This window comes from Pseudonaja textilis, chromosome 14 (assembly GCF_049901715.1).
Source record: "Pseudonaja textilis isolate UNSWEBS1 chromosome 14, rPseTex1.2, whole genome shotgun sequence".
In the NCBI taxonomy this organism is placed as follows: domain Eukaryota; kingdom Metazoa; phylum Chordata; class Lepidosauria; order Squamata; family Elapidae; genus Pseudonaja; species Pseudonaja textilis.
This window is the reverse complement of record NC_142003.1, coordinates 1,854,774-1,877,735: the sequence shown is the minus strand read 5'-3', so window position 1 is coordinate 1,877,735 and position 22,962 is coordinate 1,854,774. Positions and strand designations below refer to the sequence as shown.

General features: G+C 48.0%; 1 protein-coding gene across 1 annotated transcript; it reads left to right on the top strand.

Moving 5' to 3' along the window:
* The first annotated feature begins 237 nt into the window (after nucleotides 1-237).
* On the top strand, nucleotides 238-22,276 carry MICALL2 (MICAL like 2). Its single transcript, XM_087912859.1, has 17 exons — nucleotides 238-1,113; nucleotides 7,411-7,459; nucleotides 10,168-10,309; nucleotides 11,378-11,568; nucleotides 12,315-12,436; nucleotides 12,781-13,467; nucleotides 14,413-14,663; nucleotides 15,330-15,402; nucleotides 15,860-15,990; nucleotides 16,299-16,451; nucleotides 16,626-16,690; nucleotides 17,164-17,287; nucleotides 17,582-17,672; nucleotides 18,181-18,254; nucleotides 18,829-18,943; nucleotides 19,565-19,611; nucleotides 20,221-22,276. Exons 1-17 carry the CDS (start codon nucleotides 971-973, stop codon nucleotides 20,298-20,300), a joined length of 2,538 nt encoding a protein of 845 aa, XP_087768985.1. The 5' UTR covers nucleotides 238-970; the 3' UTR covers nucleotides 20,301-22,276.
* Nucleotides 22,277-22,962: the final 686 nt, after the last annotated feature.

Here is a 22,962-nt window from a genome sequence, read left to right as displayed (position 1 = left end):
CTCCCAGTGCCGTTTTTTTTACAGCTGCGCTCCAGCAAACTGGCCCAAACTGGCCCGCCCCGCCCTTCCCAGCCCCGCATCGACCCTCCCCATCAGCCCCCTCCCACCCCCGAGCCCCCCTCGCTTCAGAGAGGACGGGGCTCGTCTGGAGCCCCTCTAGCAAACCCAAGCTGGGAACGGGGTCGTGGGAACGCGGCTCGGCTGCCCTTCCCCGCGTCGGAAGGCGGAGCCGGCGCTTCTCGGCCGGGCCCGGCCGCTCCCGCCCAGCCGCGGCCATTGGCGGCGCGCCCTTCCCGGCTCGGCCGGTCAGCAGATCCGGAGCCTCCGGGGCTCCGCTTGGACAGCGCCGGGCTGGGCGTCGGGAGAGCTCCGCGCGGCTCCGTTTCACGCCGCCAACGCCGCCGCCTCCTGGGTCCTGCTCGGGGCTGCGGGGGATCCTCCGAGGGAGATGCGCGCTGGCCGGCTGGATGGCGGCCGGGGCTGGGCCGGGGGAGCCTCCCCGCTGCAAGGCGGCCCCTCCGGCCGGGAGGCGAGGCGAGGCGGGGGCGGCGACTTGCAGGAGGCGTGAAGGTCCCGGGGGAAAGTAAAGTTCGCGCTGTCCGCGGAGAAAAGTTCTGGTTCCTTCCTTCCTTCCTTCCTTCCTTTTTTCTTTTCCTTCTTCTTTCTCTTGGAAAGGGGGAAAAGGCCGCCGCCCCCTCCTCTCTTTTCCCACTCAGCCTTTTCCTCTCCCGAAAGAACAGCCCGGCGCCTCTCGCTGCCTTGTTCCCACTCCTCCTTTCCTGCTTTTCTCCCTATCCCTCTTTCCTGTTCCTCCTTCCCTCTTTTCTTTCCATCCCTCTTGCCTGCTCGATCCTCCCCCACTCCTCCTTCCTGCTTTTCTCCCCATCCCTCTTTCCTGCTCGTTCCCTCCCCCCCCCTTGCCCCGCTCTCCTCTTGCGCTCCCCCCCCCGCCCCGCGCGCGCAATTCAGGATGTCGCCCATCCAAGCCCTCCAACTCTGGTGCAAGCAACAGTGCGAAGGCTACAAAGACGTCTCCGTCACCAACATGACCACCTCGTTCCGGGACGGGCTGGCCTTTTGCGCCATTCTGCACCGCCACAGGCCGGACCTCATGTGAGTAACGCGGGGGGGGGGGGGGGGAGGGTGTCCCCTTCCTGGGAGGGGGAGGGGGGAAGCATGGAAGGAGGGGGAAGGAGGACCGCTCGTTTTTCCCCACGCGGAACTTAAGGGGAGCTTCCAGCTCCCCGGGCAGTCTACCCCTAAAAAACCTCAAAAGCTGGAGATCCTTGGTCGCTCTTGCGCTTTCTTGGCAGGACCGATGCCCAGGCTGTTGGGCATCTCCTAGAAGGTGCAGTCTCAGCCCCATCCTCTGCCTTTCGGAATTAAGCGGGGTGGAGGGGGGAGCTCCCAGTTTGGGATAAACCTTTGCAGAAAGAGGTGTGTCTGTGTGTGTTTGTTTAGGTGTGGTTTGATGTTTAGGTGCCACAAAGAACCGTCTTGGGGTGCAGGGTGTATTTAGGAAGGAGTTTGCATTGGATTGGTGCATTTCTTTCATTTTATTTGGGTCTCGCCTTTATTATTATTATTTTTTTGAAAAGGTTGCATTGAAAAGATTTGCCCAGACATTTTCCTCAAAGGGTTGGCAGGGCACTTTTGGTGTGGCCTTATTTCTATGTGTGGCACCGGATGTCTGTATTGGCTTTATTTTGTTTTCTGAAAACAGCCAAGGATGAAAGGAGCTGCTCAAACATTACAGGACGTACCAAAAGCCAGGTCCCATAAACAGTTTATTTACAGTATATAAATTCCATTAAATATTCAAATGTGTTTCTATTTTCTGATATATACACATACATATATACATACATACACATATATATATCTACATGCATACACATATACATATACATATATACATACATACATACATATACATATACATATATACATGCACATACACACACACACACACACACACACACACATGAATTTTATACATATAAAAATAAGATTATATTGGATGGATGGATGATAGGTAGGTAGGTAGATGGATGGATGGATGGATGGATGGATGGATGGATAGGTGGATGATGGATGGATAGATAGATAGAGGGATGGATGAATAGATGGATGGAGAGAGAGATGGATAGATAGAAGGATAGATAGATAGACAGGTAGATAGATGAAGAGATGGATGGATGGATGGATGGATGGATGGATAGATAGATAGAATCTTAACTCTTCTGACACAAATCTTGTAAAACAGACCAATCAGATTACTGCTTGATCCAAATATCTCCTCTGAATCCAGGGTGAACTTTGAATTTTCCCAGTTAGAACCAAGTCCAATATAATAACACCCATTATCTGGAATAGTATTTTCCCCTAAATAATAATTTTAAAAATCAGTTAAAAAGAGCTAGCAAGTATTTGTCCCTTCTTTACACATTCTACGTGGGTCCCCTTCGCAATGAGAACCAGACAGAAAACTCATTTATTTCCCAATTTTCCCCACCGAATTTCACCATCTGACGTCATTCTCAGTGCAACCACGGAGTCAAGAGTTTGTGAGCAACAGGCAAACTCGCTGTGGCTGGATACATATGTGTCATTTCCTTCCATGTGACTGACCCCAGTGAAGAAACGACCATCCCCTATGGAAGGCTAAGACCGCTGGGAACAAAGCTATCATTCTTGTCTCTGGTTTGTATCTCTTTAAGAAAGCCATTTCTCTCTCTCTCTCTCTCCTTCTTTCCGTCTCTTTCTTTTTTCTTCCTTCCTTGCTTCCTCTTTCTTTCCTTCTTTCTTACTCTGCTTTCTTTTTCTCTCTCCCTCTCTCTGCCTTTTTCTTTCTTTCTTTCCTTTTTCTTTCTCTCTCTCTCTCTTTCTTTCCATTTTTCTTTTTTCTTCTTGTTTCTTTCTTTCTCATACAAAAAAGGAATAAGAGAAAAGAAAAAAAAAACAGACCCAAAACACAAAAACACACATTAACTACAGGAAAAGAACATAACATTTCACCAATGGGGAAATCATTAAACTCAGACACCATAAAATAACATTTAATCACAGCTGATGTGGTTGAATGGGTCTTATCTAGAACAACCTTTGGAAAAAAAAAAAGCTGGCTCTGGCTTGGGCAGGGCCTAAATCGATTAAAATGAAATTAAATCCCCAGCAGAATTCTGTCAGAAAGTTTTCCCTTGATGTGCTAGGTTTCTGCACATGGGGATGGATTGGAAGATAGGCAGCAAAGAAATTTAATATATAAATAAATAAAATGTATCTCCCATATGAAACTTCTGGAAGGTTAGAAAGTTGGCAGAAAACTAAACTCTGATGACTTGCTGATACTTTTCAAAATGCAATTCATAATATTTGGGTTGAGAATGTGATTCTGGAGAAAGTCCGTTGCCCTGTTGATCAAATGTGGCACCTTCTATATAATTTTGGGTTCAGCTATGGTGAGTTTTTCTAGCTTGTCTTCAGCTAGTAACTTACAGAAATGGGAAGATGGAGAGGGGGAAAGGGAGAAAATAAGAGGAAACCAAAGCGTAAAGGGGGCAACCAGCATTTTTAAAAAATCTTTAAATTGTTTTATTATTTTAGAATTATTAGCTGCCCAGAGTCTCTTGATTGGGTGGCTTTAGATGTTGAATAAATGAATAAAAATGAATTTTCTCAGATCTTCTGATGTTATTTTGTGGTTGTCCCTGATTTCGGGAGGGTCTCCCAAGGAGGTCCATAAATTCAACATGGATGCCACAACGGTCCCACCTACTTTTTATGGGCTTTGCAGGCACCATCTTGAAGTTTTTGACCTCTGGGCCCTGCCTTGATAGGCCACCCAGTCCTTAGTGCTCCAGACCATCGCTGCCTGCACGGAAATCTGTCTCGGCTCAGTGAAAAATAACTGGGAAGCCCCTTTTTTCTTGTTTTGTCTTGAAATAATAATAAAATAAAAAACACACACACATCTATTTCAGAACAGATGTTTGCAATGACACTTGGAAAGGCGGGTTTAAAACAAACAAGGGTTTGTCGGGGATGGAAACGCTCTGCCTCTCCCAGCTGATGTTTAGATGTCTTCCGCTAACAGGCCTGACAACTGTTGGCTGTTTACATTTAGATGTGACGGGGTTTGTGAGCAAAGCAGGCGAGGGAGAGGGTGGAATGGAGGAATGGAGCTGATCAGTGGGGAGGGGAGAGTCCCTCCTCTCCTTAAACTCTCATCGCTGTCGTGTCTGGGGTGAGCATGGCTGGAGGGAGCCCACCCCCCTCGTGTCTTCCCCAGAGCTGTGCATCAAACCGGAGCGGAATTTTCAGCATCCGGTTCAGGTCTCAGCACAATGGGGCTGCCCCAGGGGTGGGATTCAAATTTTTTAACAGCCAGTTCTGTGGGCGTGGCTTAGTTGGCATGGCTTGGTGGTCATGTGACTGGGTGGACATGGCTTGGTGGTCATGTTATTGGCCACTCACATCGAGGCACGCATCTCCTCGCCTGGCCTCTCGTGACTGTGGGGAAGCTGCAACAGTCTTTAAGTGTGAAAAATGGTCATCAGTCACTTTTTTCAGTGCCATTGTAACTTTGAATGGTCACTCCACACAAGCAAAGTACCAGCAAAGGAGGGGGGAAAAGCTCCAGAGACGTTCCAGAGACAGGAAGTCTAGTCCTGCCAAGAATGTAATAAGGGTTAACGGAGAGGCAGTTTCTGTCAGCAACACCAGAATGTTTCCTTCCTGCCTTCCTTACAGGATTAGGCCAGTAATTTCTTCTAACAACCGGTTCTCTGAACTGCTTAGAATGTTAACAACAGGTTCTAGCAAATAGGTGCGAACTGGTAGAATCTCACCCCTGGGCTGCCCCATGCAACACTGCATTTGGAGGTCAGACATCTCCTAAACCTATGATGGGGAACCTATGGCACACGTGCCAGAGATGGCACACACAGCATTCTCTGTGGGCACATGAACCGTCGTCCCAGCTCAGCCTCTCCACGCATGTGTGCACCACCTCTCACCAGCCAGCTGGTCTTCAGATTTCTACCCAGGGGGCAGTGCACATTTGGACGGGCATGCATGCCTGCTCAGGGGCAGGGTGCATGCGTGGGAGTTGTGTATGCATGCCTGGGGGTGCATGCACATGCAAAGGGGTGGGTGGGGCACATGCACAGAGGGCATGCGTGCACATGTTGCACAAATGCACATGTTGCATTTTCTGGGTGCGGCGCATGCGCTTTGGTGCTTGGTGCTGAAAAGATTAGTCATCACTGTCCTAGGCTGAAGCTCCAATGAGCAGAAGTCCTGGTTGTGAAGATAATGTTGTGGTGCCAACACTTGTTGGATGTTGGGGTGTCACCATTTCATAATCAGCTCCTTGGTGTTGGGAAGTTGCAGGCATGTGCCTAAGTAGCTCAAGAATGTTGAGTTTGCTTTCCTGGGTTTTCCTTACCTGAAGCAACTTGAGGTTGGTAGAAGAAGGAGCTCAAGAACTTCAGGTCTGTTCTCCTGGTTTTCCTTACGTGGAGCAAGCTGAGGTTGTTCTAGAACAGGGCTCTCCCAACTTTTGGCAACTTTAAGACTTTTGGACTTCATCTCCCAGAATTCCTCAGCCAGCAAAGGTTGGAGACCCCTGTTCTAGGAGACCGAAGGAGCGTCAGTGTCAATCCTCCAAATTGTTTCTGGCGAATTTCTGGCAGATGTGAGATTTAAATCAGGACTTCATGGCCCACTTGGCTCATTGTCAAGTCATAATAAAAATAATGTGCCAACTCCTTTCAAAAGAGTAGCTGGCTTACTCTTTCTGTATTGGCAGAACGGCCCTGAGTCTGGGACTATGGTTGTAAATCAGAATATTAGTCACATTTGGGCTGGGGCTCCCTGTAAAATCCGGAGCTCCAAGAATTCCATAAGATGTTCTTTCGTGTGTGTGTGTGTGTGTGTGTGTGTGTGTGTGTGTATACACACACACACACACACACACACACACACACACACACACACACACATACATACACATGAATATATATATACGTTTATTCCCCGTCTCTTTAGGTTTCTTGTTCACATTGCCAAAAATGAGACTGGAAATTCCCTCCAAATTCCTTCTCATACGTCTTCCAGGTGTATCTTCCTGGTTGTTACCCAAGAGATCTGACTGTTCAAACCTCCTGCGGGCATTTGATTTAAATTCTGTTGAATTGTTTTTTGCCCTCTTCACAGCCTGTGTTTAATTTTTATTTGCATGAATGCTGTTGCAGCAAACAAACAAACAAACAAGCCTGTATTGTCCAAATCTTCGAAGTTGGATCTTTAGTTTTTCTTCTATTAACAACAAGGAGATCGTAATGACACAGGAGGCGGATTTTTCTGGGTTCCAGGTGGTTTTAATAACTCAATGCATGCTAGGGAGAAAGCCAGCTAGTTCAGTTCCTCTCTGCATGACGGGGTTTAGGATACTCGCAAAAGCACCCCTTTGAGGCAGCCGTGAATATGGGTACAATTAGCTTCCAAACCCCCTGATTGCTTTGTGGATGGATGAGATTTCCCAGAAGGTAGATCTGGATCTTAGAAACCTTCAGCAGGCATGTGGAAATTGTTAATTAGAAGTTGACACTGGATCTTTTTTCTTTTTAAATAGCCGTGTAAGGGCAGGTAGATTCCTGCAGATATTTGAACTGAGTCATGATCGTTACAGGAGAAATTTTCCACGTGGTTGCAAAGACTGCTGAGTTGTGTCTCAACTTCAAAAACATTCAGACTTACAGAATAACAGAGTTGGAAGGGGCCTTAGAGATCTCCTAGTCCAACCCAATGCTCAAGCAGGAAACCATAGACCATTCTGAACAAATTTCTGTCCAATCTCTTAAAAGCCTCCAGTGACAACACACCCACAACTTCTGGAGGCAAATGGATTCATTGTTCTCACAGTCAGGAAATCCCTCCTTAATTCTAGGTTGGATTTTTTTCCTTCCATCTGTTGTTCCTTGTCTGGCCTTTGGGTGCCTTGGAGAATAGCTTGACCCCCTCCTCCTCTCTGTGGCAGCCCCTCAAATATTGGAAGACTGCTCTCCTGTCTCCCCTGGTCCTTCTCTTCCCTAGACTAGCCATGCCCGGTTCCTGCAACTGTCCATCGTATGTTTTAGTCTCCAGCCCCCTAATCGTCTTTATTGACAAAGTTTGTCTTCCATCATCATAAGGAATCTAAGTTCCAGGAAAGGAAGATTCAAGGAGAATGTTAGGGGAAAACATCCTAAAATTAAGAATATGCTGCATGCTTCGATGGTGGAAAAGCTGGCTTGTGAGCTGTTAGGGAGAAAGTTTGGCCTGGCAGGCACCATGGTCCAGCAAGGAATCCTGGCTTGTTGTTACTTGTTTCTCTATAACTTTTGCTTTTGCTTTTTTCTATTTCAGAGATTTCACTTCCCTGAGCAAGGAAAACGTCTTTGAGAATAATGCTCTGGTAAGGTGTTTTTTTTTTCTTCTCTTTCACTTCCTCTTCATTTCCCTCAAGGCCATTTTCCCCTCCCGTCTCTTTTTCCCGCGCACCTTGACCTCAGGTAGATTTGATCAGAACAAACAGATCATAAAACAAATACTCAACACCTTTAACTTTCCTTAATAATAGAATTACTCAATTTTTCCCTGGGCCCTTTCTGTTTGTTTGCAACGTTCATGAGCTGAGTTGGTGGAGCAGGTTAAATATCTGGTTTGGGGCCCTTGAGACACTATGGATATGGATGGGCTCCAGGTTGGAGGCCTGAAGGGAACCCCAAAGACTACCTGGAAGAGGTCAAATCTTGCAAATAAGGGGCAGATCTGGTGGGTTAATCTTGAAAGTGGACTCACTTTTGCCTTCGGTTCAAGGCAGAGTCTAGAAAAACCGGTTTGGCAAGATTTCCAGCACCCTCGATTTGCACGGAGGGAAAGTTGTGCTATAGGATTGAGGACCTTTCGATCAACGTCTGCACCGCCCAAAGCACCAACAGCAGCTGCCCTCCTGAGCCCCATTTTGGCAACAGCATGGCTGCTGGGGTTGCTGATTGATCTGGATCGGACCAAGTTGAGGTGGAACAATGGCTGGTGACTTAACTTATGCTAGCTTAGTCTTGGGTTCTGCGCCTGCGTTTTGTGGTTCTGCAGGGTAGCCTTGCTCCATCCATGTGGCCCACAAACTGCTGAGAGAGAGAGAGAGAGGTAGGTAGATAGATAGATAGATAGAGAGAGAGAGAGAGAGAGAGAGAGAGAGAGAGATGATAGATAGATAGATAGAGATAGATAGAGATAGATAGATAGAGAGAGAGAGAGAGAGAGAGAGATGTAATTTGGGGTGGAGGGGAACGTTGTGAAACATGATACGAATACAGGTACAGATTTATGGAAGTTTAAATTCTTGAATGCAGGTTTTACAAGGGGAGAGAGTCTTGATGCATATCTCTCCCTCTCCCTGCCTCTCCCTCCCTCCATCTATCTATTTATCCATCTTCATCTATTTCTCTATCCATTTCTTTCTCTCTTTATTTCCATCTATCCATTTCCCTCCCTTTTTTCTTTCTCGGTCGATGCCTCGGTTTCTCCATCCCCATCTCATCATCTTCCATTCTTCTCCCATCTCCTGTTTTTCCCTCTCCCTCCCTCTCTGTACATCTCTCCATCTCTGTCTCCGTCACCATCTCTCCATCTCCATCCCCTTCTGCTCTTCTCCCCAGAAGCAGGTCAGATTTCCAATGATCCAAGGGTCCTCCTTGAAAAACCAAAGATTGGATTTCTGTAGATTCCCCGTCCTTTCACCCCTGGCTTCTCTCCAGTCTGTTGGGCTCCCTTGTCCGGATACGGCTGCCTCCTGAAATACATGTCTGGAAATCAGACCCTCCTCCGTCCCCCTTCCTTACTCTGGTTTTGGAAACCTGAGATCCTGGAGCGCGGAGTGCCTGGGAAAGGCGATTGTTGTGGGGAAGCAAAAGGCTCCCAGATGTGTTTGTGAGAAGGAAGGAGGCCTGGACCACCCATAGTCTCTGTGCGTGGGTCGAGGGCCGGAGGAATGGAATGTCCTGGAGAAGGAGACGGGCCTCCCCGTTGAGTTTCCGTGGCCTGGCCGGTCTGCAACTCCTTGGAGCCAGGGTTGGAAAGGAGATTCTTTTCCGACTGTGCCAAAGCGCCCCTTTTAATGAGGACGAGAAGGTGGATGGAACGGCGGCGGCGTTAAACCCTGCAGTGAAAACCAGGTGTGAGAAGGTTTATTTTTATTTATTTATTTTATTTATTGGATTTGTCAATCGCTTACAAGATAATAGGTATAAGTATAAACATAGTTATGAATACGTGAAATGGATACATATAAGAAAAATAAAAGAAACCATAGGACAGGGACGGTAGGCACGAAATGGTGTGCTTATGCACGCCCCCTACAGGCCTCTTAGGAAGTGTGTGAGGTCAATAGTAGACTGTCTAAGGTTAAAGTTTTTGGGGTTTGGGGAAGAAACCACAGAGTCAGGTAGAGGATTCCAGACATTGACCACTCTGTTATTGCTGAAGTCGTATTTCCTGCAATCAATTTGATGTGGTTTACCTTGAGTTTGTATCTATTGTGTGCTCTTGTGTTGTTGTGGTTGAAGCTGAAGTATTCATTGACAGGTAGGACATTGCAATGTATGATTTTATATGCTATATTTAGATCGGACTGAAGGCGGCGTAGTTCTAGGTTGTCTAGGTCTAGAATTTCGAGTCTGGTGGCATAAGGTATTCTGCAACGAGTAGAGGAGTGGAGAACTCTTCTTGTGAAATATTTCTGGACTTTCTCAACTGTGTTAATATCAGATACGTAATGTGGGTTCCAGACTGATGAGCTGTATTCGAGTATTGGTCTAGCAAATGTTTTGTATGCTCTAGTTAGTAGTGTGATATTACCAGAGAAAAAGCTACGAAGGATTAGGTTAACAACTCTTAATGCCTTCTTGGCTATGTAGTTACAGTGGGCTCTAGCACTTAGATCATTAGGATGAGTACTCCAAGGTCCTTGACAGAGCTTGGATCATCAACAAGGTCTTGACTATTCAGGACTTGAACGTGTGCGCGGATTTCACTGTCCTGCAAAATAATTTTGGCCACGGATCTCCTCTCGGTTAAAGAGAAGGACGGCCTCATCTCAACTTCTCTGTTTGCATCTCACAGGCTTTCCGAGTTGCGGAGAAGGAGCTTGGCATCCCGGCTTTGCTGGACGCTGAAGATATGGTGGCCCTCAGGGTGCCCGACCGGCTGAGCATCCTCACATACGTCTCCCAATATTACAATTACTTCCATGGCAAGTCACCCAGTGAGTATCTCTCTCTTTCTTGCTCCCTCCCTTCCAGGTTTTGGATTAAACAAGGACAAAAAAACAAAAATCCAAAAAAAACCCAAGATGTGGCCAACTTGACATAAGCCCTGGAATGGTCCTCCTCAACCAGGATAGGTAGAGATGGCGTTTCCATGGGCAGAGGCAGTGTTGCATCCGAGGACTAGAGGGCCGTAAAACTGGAATGGTCATTGCTGAGACCGTTGGAGAGGAAGGGAAGGAAGGAGAAAAAAGAGGGAAGGAAGGGAAGAAGAAGGAGGGAGGGAAGGAAAGGAGAAAGGAAGAGAAGGGAGGAAAAAGAGGGAAGGGAGGAAAGAGGGATGGAGAGGAACGGAGGAAGGAAAAAAGGGAACGAAGGACAGAAGGAAAGAGGAAGGAAGGGAGGGAAGGAGGAAAAAGAGGGAAGGAAGGAAAGAAGGAGGAGGAGGAAAGGAAAGAAGTAAAGAAAGGAAGGAAAAAATAGGGAAGGAAGGACAGAAGGAAAGAGGGAGGAAGGGAGGGAGGGAAGGAGGAAAAAAGGGAAAGAAGGAAAGAGGGAGGAAGGGAAGGAGGGTAGGAGGAAAAAAGAGGGAAGGAAGGAAAGAAGAAGGAGGAAAGGAAAGAAGTAAAGAAAGGAAGGAAAAAAGAGGGAAGGAAGGAAGGAGGGAGGAAGGGAGGGAGGGAAGGAGGGAAAAAGGGAAAAAGGAAAGAGGGAGGGAGGGAAGGAGGAAAAGGAAAGAAGGAAAGAAAGGAAGGGAGGAACAAGGAAAGGGAGGGAGGGAAGGAGAAAAAAGAGGGAAGGAAGGAAAAAAGGAAAGGAAGGAGGGAAGAGAGGAAGGAAGGAAAGCCTCTTTAAATTGGGAAAAGAAATCTTGATTTAAAAACAAACCCAGATGGTTATCTCAGCAAGCAACCATCAGCCTTCCTAATACAAGGCAAGTGAGTCAGATGGCCTTTGGTGCCAGTTTCCTGGACGAAGATACCCTGTCGTGCCCTGGATGTGCCTCTTCTATGCCTGATGAGAGCCTGGGCATCCTTGGCATCGCAATTCTGTTCCTTTTCCTGCAGTTGGAGGGATGGCTGGGATCAAGCGCCCGGCTTCCCAGCCCAGCGAGCAGCCGACCGAGAAAAAAGTGGTTCCCGAGCCGAAGGCCCCGAGTTCAACGCAACCGTCCAAGCCAGCTTTTCTTCTTGAACCCAAAGCACAGCCAGCTGCGGTGGGGCGTAGGCTGGCGATGGATACCTCTCCGGCAGCCGAAGTACGTGGCTGATTCTCTCTGTGTGTCTGCGTTTAGGACAGCTGGATATTTCACAATAGAACTTCCACGGATCAACAGAGTGTGTCAGGGTTCCGGCGATTGCCCTATTTAATTCACGAGCCTCGATCCAAGCTTCAAAAGAATCCAAAAGATTTATTAGGAGCAACAGGTCCAACATTAACCCGTATGAAGACAACTCTGAGACACGTAATTTACTATCGCCTATGACCCTGTTTCGCCCCACCCCCCGGGTGTGTCATAAATCCGATTCCCCAACCGGGCTAGGTGTCATCAATCACACTCTCCAATGAAGGATTTTCATGGGCAGCAGATCCGGTAGCCTAGGCTACAATCTCCACAAGATAAGCGTGGAATGTGCTTCTGCCTTCATCTGCCACACGGCTCCCTCTGGCCTTTCCCCGCCACCCTCCTTCTTATGGCAACTCGGAAACAGGCATAGGGATGATTTACGAGTTGACAGAGTGTATCTTAGGATTTTTTTTTTTTAAACTGGAAATTGGCAAAAAAAAACCCCAACAGTTGCAAATTGTGATGATACAGTTGCTGGATGATGCCGCCGGTCATCAAATGCGAAGCTAAACTAATCAGTACAGAGAACAGAGAGGGTGCTCTACTCAGGGGACGGCTTAGAAATGTCTTAGTAAAACACGGGAGGGTCTTTGGCTTGGTGGAGGAGAGGGGACTCCTTTTGAATTCCTGTTTTCTCTCTCCCTCCCCCCCCCCAGAGACGGGTCTTAGCTGAGAAGAACAATGCCCAACTGAGCAACTGCACCATTTGTGGAACTCATGTCCACTTGGTGCAACGCCTCCTGATGGACGGGAAGCTGTATCACAGGAATTGCTTCAGGTATGGGGACTCCGGAGGATTTGGTCAGGGACTGGCCTCGACCCACCCAGCCCATGTTGTGCTTCAGGGGTCCGGCTTGGGGAGGGGCAAGGATGCTGTAATGGACTGGGTGGTCTCTAAAGTCTGCGTTTCTCCACCTCGGCTGCTTTAAGATGGGTGGACTTCAACCAAGGGTGGGATTGAAAAATCCCAGCAACCAGTTTGCTGCCCGGTTGCTAGGGGGGCACGGCCATGATGGGCGTGGCTTCCTGGAACTTCCGGGAGGGCCGCTTTTTGCCTTCCCCAGAATCCGGAGGCCGATTCCCTCTTAGATGGTTACGATTTGTCCCGGATTTTGCTTCCAGGTGCAAAAAATGCTCCAGCACTTTACAGAGTGGCAACTACAAAGCTGGACTTAGCCCGGGCACTTTCCTTTGCAACCGCCACGCAGGGGATGACCTCGCTCAGGTTCCTCCTGCCCCAGAGAACCAGACAGAGAAGAAGACTGCCCCTTTGAAGACCCCCGCAGGGAACGGTGGGAAGGGGCTCAAACCAACGCAGGCAGCCTCTCCCGTGCCCAAACCACGTCGGATCTTCCAGAACAATGTGACTCCCCAACCGCCAACCGCCCAGGGACCATCCAATTCCCAGAGTCCTAAAACCATCAGGGGGTCCACAAGTCCGAATTTCCCTCGCTTGCACCCTCCTACCCCAATACCAGAGCACCCCGTGGCTTCCTCTTCGACGGAGGTGCGCTCGAGAATCCAACAGGCGCGGGAGAAGTTTTTCCAGGCTGATCCAGGCTCTTCCGCCTTCCCTGTGAGAAAACCTGAACCGGCGAAAAATCACAACTCTCCTATCCTGCCTGCCCAAGCCCCTGAGAAAAGTGCCAGCTCTCGAACTCAGGTCCCCATCAGCAGCAGCAGCAGCAGCGACAGCAAGAAAGACGAAGCCCGCAGCATCCTTCAGCGGGTCTTACTTGTACCGCAGCCCTCGACCAACCAGCCGAGGGGAGTTGGCGCTGTGGAGCCCCAATCTTTGCCATACAACAGGTGAGCCTTGGTATTCCAGTGGCATTTACTTGCTTACATTATTTTTTTAACCAATAACTCATGGCAGCGAACATGTCCAACACGCCTTCCTCTTCCTATTTTTCCCACAACAACCACCCTGTGAGGTAGGTTGGGCTGAGAGAGAGAAAGAGAGAGAATGATGGAATGATATCCCCCAGGCAGCTTTCATGGCTAAGGTGGGACTAGAACTCACTGTCTCCTGGTGGTTGACTTAGAGTCACCCAACCGGTTTTCACAGTTAAGGCAGAACTAGAATTCACCGACTCCTGGTGATTGGCCCAAAGTCACCCAGCTGGTTTTTAGGGCTAAGGCGGGACTAGAATTCACGTTCGCCTAGTGACTAGCTTAAAGTCACCCAGGCAGCTTTCCTGGCTAAATCTAGAATTAGACTAGACTAGAACTCACCTTCTCCTGATGATTGACTCAGTCACCCAGCCGGCTTTCACAGTTAAGGTGGTACTAGAACTCACTGTCTCCTGGTGATTGGCCCAAGGCACCCAGGCAGCTTTCCTGACTAAATCTAGAATTAGACTAGACTAGAACTCACCGTCTCCTGGTGATTGACTCAAAATCACCCAGCCGGCTTTCATGGCTAAGGCTGGACTAGAATTTACCGTCTCCTGCTTTCTAGCCTGGTGCCTTCACCACTAGAACAAACTAGGTTTTCTTAAATTGCAGATTTAAGTTTGCAAAGAGGGGTGTTTGCGGCGTGGCAACACAGCCTGGAATTAGCCAAAGTGCAACGTTACCTTTTATGGATTGATTTGATGGGGAGTCCGTTGATTATAATTTTACTTCTTTATTAAATTTATACGCTGGAAAAGGGCAGTTTGGGAACTTGCTTCCCATGCTTTGCAAGGGCCACAGATTCGGCCTCTTCTTACCTCAGCCAAGAAGCCGATAACCGTCTTTTCCTTCCCACAGACCATCATCTCCTGCCCTCTCTGGTTCACGGGGTCTGCACCCCCAGTATCCCCCAGCTAGCAAACCTTTTAACAAGCCAGCTTTTGCAGACGCACTGAGACCGGCAGAAACATCGCGTCCAGTTGTGAATCTCCCCAAGGATCCTAGCCACAAACTGGGGATCGGAGCTGAGCCCCAGAACAAAATCAAGAATGGGCCCATCGGCACATCGGCCAACGCTGGGCGTAAATCGGACACCAAGGTGGTTAAAGGTAGGAAGCAGCCATCCCTGTGCCTGCGATGAGTTGGGTTCAAATCATGATTTAAATCCCCGATCACAGAGAGTCTATTGAAAGGTTTCAATCCTAGTTAATAGCCCAAAGGTGCTTTTTTCTTCAGGAGATAAACTGGACTTCCCCAAAAATTTTGACTACTGGTTCTGTGGGCGTGGCTTGGTGGGTGTGGCAGGGGGAAGGATATACTGCAAAATCCCCCTTCCCTCCGCACCCCACTAACCTGCTTTCCAGCTCCGTTCTCCTCTGCGGGACAACCAAAGGAGACCCAGCCAATCAGCTGGGACTCAATGGGAGGCGGAGACTAGATGGGGGCGGAGCCAATCAGAGGCACGATTTGCCGATTCTCTGAACTGCGCAGAATCATAACAACCGGTTCTAGAGAACCGGTCCGAACCGGTAGAATGCCACCCCTGGATCAAACCCAACTCTGTCCTTTTTGAAAGCAATAAATCTTGGTTTATTGACCAAGGAGACCTCGGTTCTGTAAGCTGCATACTTTTTTGCAAAATCGGTGTGGTTGGCACCTCCGCCCCGTCATTCCCTTCACTCCGCTTGGTGGTTGGGACTCAGGAGGAAGGAGGAGGAGTGCAAACCTTGAATGCTGGCTTACGCTTCACCCTCCTTTGCATGTTTCTCATGCAGCGAAAGGCACCTGGGAGGCAGAAGAGAAATTGGAGAGCCCGGAAGACTGGAGATCAAGGCTGAAACCGGTCAAGTGAGTGCTAAAAAAACAGGGAAGGCAAAATATAGCAGGTTTAGTTGCTCTCCTCTGCGTTTTTTCCAAAGTCTCAGCCTCTTGTTTTGTAATTTGTGGTGACCAAAACTAGATGTGGCATTCCAGGTGTGGCCTTACTAAGGATTTATAAAACGGTACGAACAAAATATAGAATATAGTTTATTGGAGTTGGAAGGGACCTTGGAGGTCTTCTAGTCCAGTCTCTGCTCAGGCAGGAAATATTATACCATTTCAGACAAAATGGCTCTCCAATGTCTTCTTAAAAACTACCAGTGTTGGAGCATTTAACAATTTCTGGAGGCTTCCCCTGTTTTTGATTCTAATTGATTTGCAGAGTCCGGTGTGGGGCTGCCAAATTCTGCCTCTCATGGCACGAAATGGTGGCGGGGGTGGTGGGGGCCCCTTCCGTGCCAACAGCCTCTCTCCTTCTCTGCAGACTCCCCCGCCAGGACGAAGCCAAGCATTCCCCAAAACCTTCGGAGGTGGAGATCAACATACAGGTGAAACCAAGACTGAACGACAACAAGGCGTCTCTTTCTGTCCTCTCCCCGGCGGTTCCCAATTCTGGTACGACTAGACCTGCTTTGACAAGATCTGGAGAATTCATTTCCCCTTCGGGCTTCCAAAACCTTTCAAGGAAGATGCTAGTCCTCATGAACGGGGGGGGGGGGAGAGAACTCTCGAGAGCTCGGTCTCCTCTATTTTGGCCTGCCTGTTTGGCCCCTATCTGTGGTCACTTTGTCCAATCCTGGCCACATCCTCAACAAGAAGGATCTCGCCCATCGGGATAGCTGAAATGTGAATTTGAACTCAAGTCCAGGCTCATAAGTTGGGTTTTCTCTCTCTCTCTCTCTCTCTCTCTCTTCCCATGATAGCACCACTGGCTGTCCAACCCCAGAAGAAGAAGCTGTTGGTGCCACCTCTGGATATCTCCAACAGCTGGCAGAAAGGGAAGGTGCTGTGGGAGTCTCAGCCAACCCCGGCCAAAGCAGAGAAATGGAGCCCATCAAAAACAGTCGTTGCGACCGGTCAGTTTCTCTCATCGTTTCCACCAGACGCTGAATATCTGACATCAATGAACTACAGTTCTCATCAGCCCCAGCTAGGAGAGCCATTGCTGGGGGACACTGGGAATTGTAGTTCCAGGCAACCCCTGGAAGGCCCTCAGACAGCAACTGAATCTTCCCCTCTTTTCTTTCCAGCCCAACCGTCCTCTCTTGGAACCTTCTGGAAGACTCCGAGGGATCCAGTGGTCTCTCCCATCAAGGTAGGCTATGGATTCCAGCCAGGGGTGGGATGCGAATTTTTAAACTATCGGTTTGGTGGGCGTGGCTAGGTGGGCGTGGTCATGTGATTGGGTGGGCGTGATTTTTTAATTTTTATTTATTTTTGCCTCCTGGGCCTCAGGGAAGGAAGCAATATGGGGGGAATCAGCTGTGCCGCGCGATTATTTCCTGCTTTCTAGCTGATCTAAATCGTGCGGCACAGCTGATCTTCGGAAAACAGCTGATCGGTGGGGGAAAAAAAAAGGAAATACCTTGATCTTTGGAGCGAACCGATTCACCCCCAGCTGATCTTTGGAGCTACCGATTCATACGAACCGGGCTGAACCGGTAGAATCCTACCCCTGCTCCCAGTCGAGATGCCGGCCTACCTTGCAGGGTTGTTGGGAGGCTAAACACTCTGCTTTCTGCTGTGAGCTTCTGGGTGGTGAACCGCGTTGTCTCTGACGCCTTTCAGCTCCACCCGGATTACGTCCCCGAGGAGGAGATCCAGAAGGAAATCCGGCAGATTGAAAGAGATCTGGACAAGCTGGAGCGGAAGGGGATAACCTTGGAGAAGCAGCTGCGGGCTTGTGAGGGAGGTAAGGAAGCCCCGGCTAAATGGATAAAAGCCCAAAGGTGGTTTTCTTTTGAAAAGAGATTTGAAAACATCCAGGTGTCTAGTCCTCATGGAGGCCCGGAAAGTCCGAATACATGGCTTGTTGCCTTTTCCTTCTTTAATAATGAACAAGATTAGGGGAAGTTTTTTGCAAAGTAGGCGGTTTTTTTCCCCCCATCGGCAGAGGTGCAGGTGCTGGGTTTTTTATTTCTCACCTGGCCTACCTGTTCTGGAAATGGATGGATCCTTTGACCTCTTTCTTGGATCTCGTGTACAGATGATTCCGAAGATGCCCTGATGGTGGAGTGGTTCAAACTGATCCACGAGAAGCAGATCTTGCTGAGACGAGAATCCGAGTTGATGCACAAGTGAGTGAAACTGGCCAGTTCGTGGCGTCTGCGCAGCCAGTTGCCAGCTATATAGGATTTGGGCTGCCTTTTTAAACCCAACAGACCATAACTAGGGCTCATTACTCATTAGAGGTAGTCTTCCTTTAGCGACTGCCTGGTTTAGTGACCATTTTCAGTCCTCCTTTAGCAACTGCCTTATTTAGCAACAATTTGCAGTGTCGACATTGAAAAAAAACAGGCCTCTCTTTTATTACCTTTGCAGATCTGCAAAGCAAAAGGCAAGCAGAAGTCATAAGTTTCGCTTAGCAACCACTTTGTTCAACAACCAAGTTGCCAGTCCCTTGTGGCCGCTAAACGAGGACATCCTTTATTTCTTTTCCTGCTAAAAATATTTTTTTAAAAAAAACATAGTTAAGAAAAAGATGTAGTAGGATCCTTCCAGCAATCTGTTCAGGAGGGCTCCAAAATTTTGGACCGGTCCTGCGTGAGAATTTGAATCCCTTAAAGTAACGTTTCTCTCCTGCAGGATAAACCAGCAGAAACTAGAATTAAAGCAGTGGGATATCGAGACCGAACTACGCGCTCTCATTGGCAAAGCCGGTGAGTATCCCATCCATTCCCTTCTTGACATCCTTTATCGCTGTGATTCCTCAAGTTGGGAAGAACCCATAGTTCTCTACACAACCCTTGGGGCAGAGCCTTTTGCTGTTTTATGTCAGGATTACTATTTGTCAGGATTCCGGAGATTGCCCCAATCAAATCATGAGCCTCGAGCCAAGCTTCGAAAGAATCCAGAAGATTTATTAGGAGCAACGCGTATGGCATTAGCCTGTAGGAAGCCAACTCTGAGACACGTAATTCACCTATGACCCTGTTTCCCCCCTCCCCCCCCCGGTGTGTCATCAATCAGATTCTCCAATTGAGCACGTTCACCGGGCTGGGTGTCATCAATCACATTCTCCAATTAAGGATTTTCCTGGGCAGAAGATCCAGTAGCTTAGTTACAAACTTTGTAAGATAAGTGTGGAATGTACTTCTGGTTTTAAACTGCCGTCCCGCTTCGTTCAGATTTCCTTCCCCCCATTTATTGCACCTCTAAAGCAGGCATAGGAGTGCTTTACGAGTTGACACTATTCTTTTAACATATAATTCTGGTTCTTCCCCCGGCGTCCAGATTACTTGAAGACCCCGAAGGAGAAGACTCGAGAGAAGGAACTCCTTGACTCGTATTTGGACACGGTCAACAATCGGAACAAAATTGTAGAAGACTTGGATGAGGACAGACTCAGGTATGAAGGGGTGAAGGAAGGCCAGAAGGACTGGAGGCACAGCCCTTGACTGGCCCTTGGTCTCCCAGCCAGGTTGGGTGGGGAATTCTGGGAGTTGGAAGTCCACACATCTTAAAGTCGCCACGGTTGGGGAACTCGGCTGAAAGAAACGATCGCTTCCCCTGCAGTTTACAATTTCCCCCGTTTCTTCAAGGGATGGTCAACGGTAGAAGCTCCTTCTGCCAAACAAGGTTCATAGGTCTGGCTTTTTGGCAAGTATCTTGGAGTAATTAGGGATGATTGTCGGTAGTTTCTGGATGCAGTTACGTTGCTAATTGTGAGGAGGAGTTCCACTGGGCATATGAGGCTGTGAATACTGTGCGAGGAAGCTGTTCGCTTATCTGGCAGGGGTGGGTGCCTTCTTTCTCCTAAAACTCTGAACTAGCTTTGTTTATGATTGTGTGTGTGTGTGTGTGTGTATGTGTGTGAGTTAAAATGAACAGCGTTTTCAGGTCTGCTTTTTGAACGGGTGAAGAAGGAAGCGTAGTAGAATGTAGGAGAAGGATGTTGGGATGTCTAGTTCAACATCTGGACTTAGTACTGTTTCAGGTGTTGGACTATCTACTCTGCTTCCTTCTCTAGGGAGCTGGAAGAAGACGAGATATTCGTTGACATGATCAAGAAGTTTGGTGAGTCTCGACCCAACAAAGCCATTTGGGTCAAGAGTTCTGCTTTTATCGTAAAGCTACCATCGTGACTTTTTTTCACGCTGCTGTAACTTCAAACGGTCGCCAATCGTAAGCCGAGAACTATCTGAATGGAATACAGACTAACAGAGTTGGAAGGGCCCTTGTAGGTCATCTAGTCCAACCCCCACCCACCCAAGCAGGAGACCCCACACCATTTCTGACAGATGGCAGTCCAGTGTCTTCTTGAAAGCTTCCAGGGATGAAGCTCCCACAACTTCCAAAGGCAACTTCTGTTGATTGTTCTCATGGTCAGAAAATGTCCCCTTATTTCCAAATTGAATCTCTCCTTGATCAGTTTCCATCCATTATTCCTTATCTGGCCTTTGGGGGCTTAGAATAGCTTGACCCCCTCCTCCTCTCTGTGGCAGCCCCTCAAATATTGGAAGATGCTCTCCTGTCTCCCCTGGTCCTTCCCTTCCCTAGACTGGCCAGGCCCAGTTCCTGCAAGCATTCGTCGTATGTTTCCGCCTCCAGTCCCCTAACCGTCTTTAGCTGCGGCCGTAATGTAATAACTGATAAATGGTTTAAGAAGCTATTTCTTCCCTGCAGGTGTGTCTCGGAGCCCCCAGGAAAACGAAAAAAAGAAAAACAAGTTTGCCTTTCTCCGGACATCGAAACCCAAGAACTGAATCCTACGGGGAGGAATACAACCGAAGGAGCTTCCATCACCTACGGATCCATTTGCTGTTCGGATAACTTTGTTCCTTAAGGAGGATAAGTTTCGGGGGCCGCCCCACGGAGGGAAAAGAGTAGAAGCAGAAGCGGAAGGAGATTTCCCAGGAAATCCAGCGGTGCTTGAATAGCGAGGAGCAAAGCCTCGGTGGGAAATACAGGCTCTGAATGAAACAACCCCTTTGCCTTTTGAAAAATTGGCCCAAAATCCGAGTGAAGTTTGAACATCTTCAACCGGACGTTTTTCAGGAGCTCAGAAGCGAAAACTTTTCCAGGGATGGCTTTTTTCTCCCCCAACTGCAGGAGAATTGGGGGTATATGGCTGCCCCTCGTTTTTTTTTTCCCCTGTACCGTTTTATTTTTCCATGAAGAGAAAAATTCCCCTCCCTATTTTGGATCAAGCGGCAATAAATAGATTTCTTCCAGTTCCCCTCCGAGCGAGGATTTAGGTCCGATTCCCTGGGAGAGAAACCGCTTTCTGGACACCAGGTGGCGCCACCGCTCTCAGCAGGCCTCTTGTTTGCAAGGGACTTCAGGGAGGGAAAAATTCTCAGGAAATTTTCATTCAAAAATCGTCACAATCCCCTCCACCCCGTGTGCTTCTTCTAGTTTCGTGGTTTGGAGAACCAGATTCGCTCCAGAACTGGCCTGTGGGATGATCCCAACGGGCTTTTTTTTTTTTTCCTTTTTCTACTTTTGTACATTGTAATAAATGTAGAAGGTTTGTGAATTTGGAGGACAGCGATGGTAGAAGTCCAAACTTTTTATAAAATCTAGATGTCACCTCCTGGCTGGCCCAGAAGTACAAAGGTGAGGCCATTTGGAGGAGGAGGAGGAGGAGGAGGAGGAGGAGGAGGAGGAGGAGGGAGGAGGAGGAGGAGGAGGAGGAGGAGGAGGAGGAGGAGGAAGAAGAAGAAGAAGAAGAAGAAGAAGAAGAAGAAGAAGAAGAAGAAGAAGAAGAAGAAGAAGAAGAAGAAAATAATAATCACCTCTTTCAATCAGGGGCATCTTTTCATTAAAATGGTAATCTATTCAGGTGCTTGGAAGAGTCAGTACTCTCATTTAAGGGTAGGAGATAAATATTTGAAATAACTTGTCAGATAATTGACTCAGAAAGGTGCCAGTTGAAATCCAGGTAGACCACAAGCATCTAGGCATGTCTTGGTGGACTTAGCTGAGAGAAAACATTCAGATGGATTTGGTCCTTCGATAACTAGAGTAAGATTCTGCTTTGGATAGAAGAAATAAATCTCCTTTTAGGCCCCTATGAGCATCACACAAATCTAAGGAGGTCGAGGTGGACCTGCAGAGACGAGGACTTGACCAGGAAACCATGGAGATATCAGACTAGAAGCTGATATTTATCCAGAAGTTGGTGCATGAAGGGTTATATGAGCAAACCCAATGCTGAAAGAAAAACCAGGCATTGGGGGCAGAAGAGCCAGAGAAGGATGGGGGTGAGGACCAAGCATGCAGACCAGGACTTTGATACAACCTGGCCTTCAAGGATTGCCCCATTTGAGTCAACTGACAGGGTTTGGGTGGGCCTGAACGATGGAAAATGGGGCTCCATGTTCTTGGGATGGACCTAGACCACCAGTGAAAACACCAAATGGAGGAGTTCAGGAGACTTTCTTGAGGGACAGTTGCTTTAAAGTAAGTTGGCCAATGGAAGGCCAAGCCCAACAAAGTCCAGGAAACCTCAAAACTTTGACCCAACCTCTTTCAACTTTCACATCTTTTCATGGGGGACTGCGTGACCAAAGCCCCTTACCCTTTATTCTGAAGATTTCAGAATTGGTAAGAGAGGCCAGTGGGTTTTTCCAGTATCTGGAGTCGGCTAAGGACCGTTTTTTAGCCAAAAAAATTAAAAATAAACCAGAGAAGCAATGCTTGGCAGTCGAGAAGTAGCAGATGCTTCCTCCCCGCCTTTCGTTCTTGCCCTTCTTTTGTTTGTGTTCATTTTATGCGTGCGAGTGTGTCGTTTCAATTTAAGCAGTGCTCTTTTTCCTCCGCAGCATAAAACATTTAGCAATGAATTGATTACGATTCCGTTTGATTGCCGGCAGTGAGAACGAGCAGCCAGCGAGCAGAGAAAGCGGGGATGACAGACGGCGGAGGGAGAAAAATGTCGGTTTCCAGGCCCCCGTCACCACAGCGCAAAAATCTTGGGCTTCTCTCTCCTGAACCGTTGCTCCCGGCAGTGTACTTTTTCTGCTTAAGTGGGAATATTCCAGACATGAAGCTTTTAGGACATTAGATAGACATCGGATGAGGCTTCCAGGCCAAACTGGACAGATGAAATTATAAATTCACCACCATCATTTATTTATTTTGGAAAAAGAAAACGATCCTTTCCATTCGGTTGATGGAAGAATTTGGGAAGGTTTGCAGTTTGCATGTAGATATTTGGGTCTGTGCATGAATTTAGCAGATTTAATAAGTCCAGTTGTTCCCAGCTTGGAGCAGATCAAGCAAGATGGGTCTTCCGTGGTGCTTAAGAAGGAGCAGTCGGGTTCAGAAGGTAGCTTGCAACTCCTAGTTGCTCCCTACCTATGGTTGCCCCAAACACTAAGCTTCTCCTTGGGTTGATGGATTGGGCCATTTTGCAAGTCTCCA

Coding starts and splice junctions, on each gene's coding strand:
- MICALL2 (XM_087912859.1), top strand. CDS start 971: ATGTCGCCCATCCAAGCCCTCCAACTCTGGTGCAAGCAACAGTGCGAA. Junction 16,452..16,625: donor AAAAACAGTCGTTGCGACCG/GTCAGTTTCTCT, acceptor TTTTCTTTCCAG/CCCAACCGTCCTCTCTTGGA. Junction 17,673..18,180: donor GAATCCGAGTTGATGCACAA/GTGAGTGAAACT, acceptor TCTCTCCTGCAG/GATAAACCAGCAGAAACTAG.